General features: G+C 46.4%; 1 protein-coding gene across 1 annotated transcript in view; it reads left to right on the top strand.

Annotated features, from left to right (window-relative positions):
* The window catches only part of TECTB (tectorin beta), an 18,414-nt gene extending 15,026 nt beyond the window's left edge, over nucleotides 1-3,388 (top strand). Inside the window, exons 9-11 of the mRNA XM_034776770.1 lie at nucleotides 934-1,003; nucleotides 2,367-2,399; nucleotides 3,186-3,388. Of these exons, the coding sequence (XP_034632661.1) occupies nucleotides 934-1,003; nucleotides 2,367-2,399; nucleotides 3,186-3,238 (156 nt within the window). The 3' untranslated portion in view covers nucleotides 3,239-3,388. The remainder of the gene's footprint in view (nucleotides 1-933; nucleotides 1,004-2,366; nucleotides 2,400-3,185) is intronic.

The raw sequence follows: 3,388 nt of genomic DNA, 5'->3' as shown, positions 1-3,388 counted from the left end.
CCTGAAAGGGGGTTCCAAAGAGGATGGATCTAGACTGTTCTCAGTGGTACCAGATGACAGAACAAGGAGTAATGGTCTCAAGTTGCAGTGGGGGAGTTTAGATTGGCTATTAGGAAAAACTTTTTCACTAGGAGGGTGGTAAAGCACTGGAATGGGTTACCTAGGGAGATGGTGGAATCTCCTTCCTTAGAGGTTTTTAAGGTCAGGCTTGACAAAGCCCTGGCTGGGATGATTTAGTTGGGGATTGGTCCTGCTTTGAGCAGGGGGTTGGACTAGATGACCTCCTGAGGTCCCTTCCAACCCAGATATTCTATGATTCTATGAATCCCTGAGCCTGGAATGGAACCTGACAGAGAGCCAAGCTGGTGGTTTCAGTACTTCCAAGTATTCCCATTATCAAGGTTCAGCTGCCACAAATCTTCTGCAGCCGACCTGAGGGTGTAGGATGGGGATTGTTTCATTGGCAGACACAAAGAGCTCCAGGAGTCTAACAGCTGGTGAAGCCCATTCTGACCAGGAAGCCCAGCAGCGTGTCTGCTGCAGATAAGCTTGAACCAAGGTAGTGGCTCTGGGGTTACAAGCAATTTATTTTTCTGGAAACCAAAGTTACCATGTGCAGCTTGTGTAAAAATAAACAAGTTATGCGATCTGGAAGGGGCAGGGCACAGGCAAGATGACTCAGGATGTAGTGCAGCCTGCCCCCTTTCCACCCCTCCCTCTGAGCTACATCCTGGGGGACTGCAGCAGGGGTCAGGGGGACCGCATGGGGGGGCTGCATAGGGGGGCACCAAAATGTCTAGGGATGGCCCTGTTGGAGTCTGTCAGGTTTCCTTTTAAAATGCAAAATACAGGGACTGGCCAAGATTTCATTTTCTAACAAAGGAAAACTGCAGGGTTTCTTTTTTAAAATAAATGACTGTCTGTTCTTTTGAGCCGTGTGAAAAACGAAAACGACGCACCGAACAAACCGGAGGAGTTCTAGCGGCGGAATTTGCAGTGCACAGTAAGTGTGGATGTTTTCTATTTGGAAAAGAGTTTCTCTCTCTTACAAAGTGTCACATATGGGACCAGTCAGTCATTCTCCAGGCAGGGATGACAGTAAGAGGGAGAGGTACTGCTCCCATGTAAATTTGTCCCTAGACAGAGAATGGAGAAGATTAGCAGCAGTTAAATAGAAATCTTTAGACTTTGGTGGTTACTTGGAAGGGTTGAATTTTGCTACAGTTGCTGTAGAAGGACCAATTCCGAAGTCCCTCCATAGATAAAGCAACCATAGAGTTCAGCGACTATAATCCTGAAATACACTTGCAGTCTGGATTAAGGGGCTGCATACAGAGATGGTTCACTGTGGTGGTGGGGGGAGGGGAGGGGGGAATTCTCCCCGAAGTCTGCTGTGGGCCAGTGAAGCTGTGCTGCAAATGTTTCGATGGATAAGCCGCTTTGGCTGGTGGATCTGCACAACTGTGGATCCCAGGAATATCCCCCCTCCCCAACACACACACACAAATGTAGCTCAAACCCATCACGTCTGTCCACCTGTTCCTACTTCTCCTTAGAGGAGGGCCCAGAAGTTAGCACTCTTAGGACTGTAGGATCCAGCCCTCACATGCAAGTCTTTGGCCTAATTCTCATTTAGGGTACGTCTATACTTACCTCCGGGTCCGGCGGTAAGCAATCGATCTTCTGGGATCGATTTATCGCGTCTTGTCTAGATGCGATAAATCGATCCCAGAAGTGCTCGCCGTCGACGCCGGTACTCCTGCTCCACGAGAGGAGTACGCCTGCCTGCCGCGTGTGGACCCGCGGTACGTTCGAACTAAGATACTTCGACTTCAGCTACGTGAATAACTAAGATACGTTATTCATGTAGCTGAAGTCGAAGTATCTTAGTTCGAACTTACTGCGTTATTCACGTAGCTGAAGTTGCTTATCTTAGTTCGAAGTGGGGGGTTAGTGTGGACCAGCCCTTACACTAGTGGCCCTTTACCCCAAGGTGGCAATTAAATCAACACCGACTTTACAGCCCCTTTATGCTACCTGAGTGGTATAAAGAAGCCTTTAGTGTAAATGAAAATCCTCCTCTCACTTACCCTGGTGTAACTTCACCGACTTCGGTGCTCTTGTTCCTATATGCACACTTGCATCAATATAAGCAAGAGGAGAATTAGCCCTGGAGATGGGAGGAGGATAAGTCCTGTTCAGCATGAAGCTCACAGCGGAGATGTTAAAGCCATGAGAGAAAATACTTAGCAACATGTGACATACTTACTGCATGTTATCTGTTCTGTTCCCCCTCATCACACTGCTGGACTTTGCCTTCCTTTCAACAATGCCATCCAATTGTTCTCTTTTCTAATATTATACAGGCGGAGGTTTATCCAGTCACTACAACTTCTCAGGTAAAGAGCAAAATAAGACACCAAAAATGCCCAGCCCAGAAAGCAACCGTCTATATCGATCCCGTATGCTTTTTTAAAAACTTGTAAATCTACTCAGAGCAAACAGAGTTCCTACAGAAGAAAAAGAGTTTTCAACATCAATTTTTATTTTGCAACATTTATGTGGTTTGTTTCCTTTTTTGGCACTTGAGGTACCTTGGACAGTGAAACTAGACCTGTCAGTTGCCCTTTCTGTCTAGTGTCAGTTTCATTCTTCTTTTCATGCACTAGCCCAGTGGTCTCCAAACTTTTTTGATCGCGCACCCCTATCAGTAACAAATTTTTGAGCACACACCCCCTGCCGTGCCGCAGGGCCGGCTCTACCATTTTTGCCACCCCAAGCAAAAAAAAAGACTCCCAAACTGTGGCGCTCCTCCTGCTGCGCACCCCGAAGGATCCTCTTGCGCACCCCCTGGGGTGCGCACAGCCCACTTTGGAGACCACTGCATTAGCCCTATGCTGCTGCGTTTGGGGATTTCCATCACTGCAGAAGAACGTTCAGATGAAGAAACAAACCCACGTTTCCACTACTTACAAAAAATGCCACGAAAACATTTCTGTTCCTGGTTGGATTTGTAACACACATTTCAAAATCTAAATATTAAGCCTAACACATAGACCACGTCACTTTAGGGAGCTCAGATGTCAAGGTGATGGGCACAGGATAAGAACCTAAACAGAATTTAATGTAAAACATCTGAAGGTTTCAGCTGAGAACTTACCTTACTCTTTGTGATTTCCTTGCAGCTATTCTCAGTCATCTAATCTTCATGCTTGGAATCTCTGCTGTTTTACTGTGAGACACAGCCCAGCTGCAGTTCTTAACATATTCCTCCTCCCCCCCCAGCCCAAACACACTTTGTAACTGTACTTTACTACTTAAAACAATGTTTATTTTACTCACAGGGGGGCAGGGAAACTGTATTGTTTTACAGGAAAAATAAATAAAA

Source organism: Trachemys scripta, chromosome 7 (genome assembly GCF_013100865.1).
Source record: "Trachemys scripta elegans isolate TJP31775 chromosome 7, CAS_Tse_1.0, whole genome shotgun sequence".
Taxonomy (NCBI): domain Eukaryota; kingdom Metazoa; phylum Chordata; order Testudines; family Emydidae; genus Trachemys; species Trachemys scripta.
This window is presented reverse-complemented; position numbering and strand designations above follow the sequence as displayed.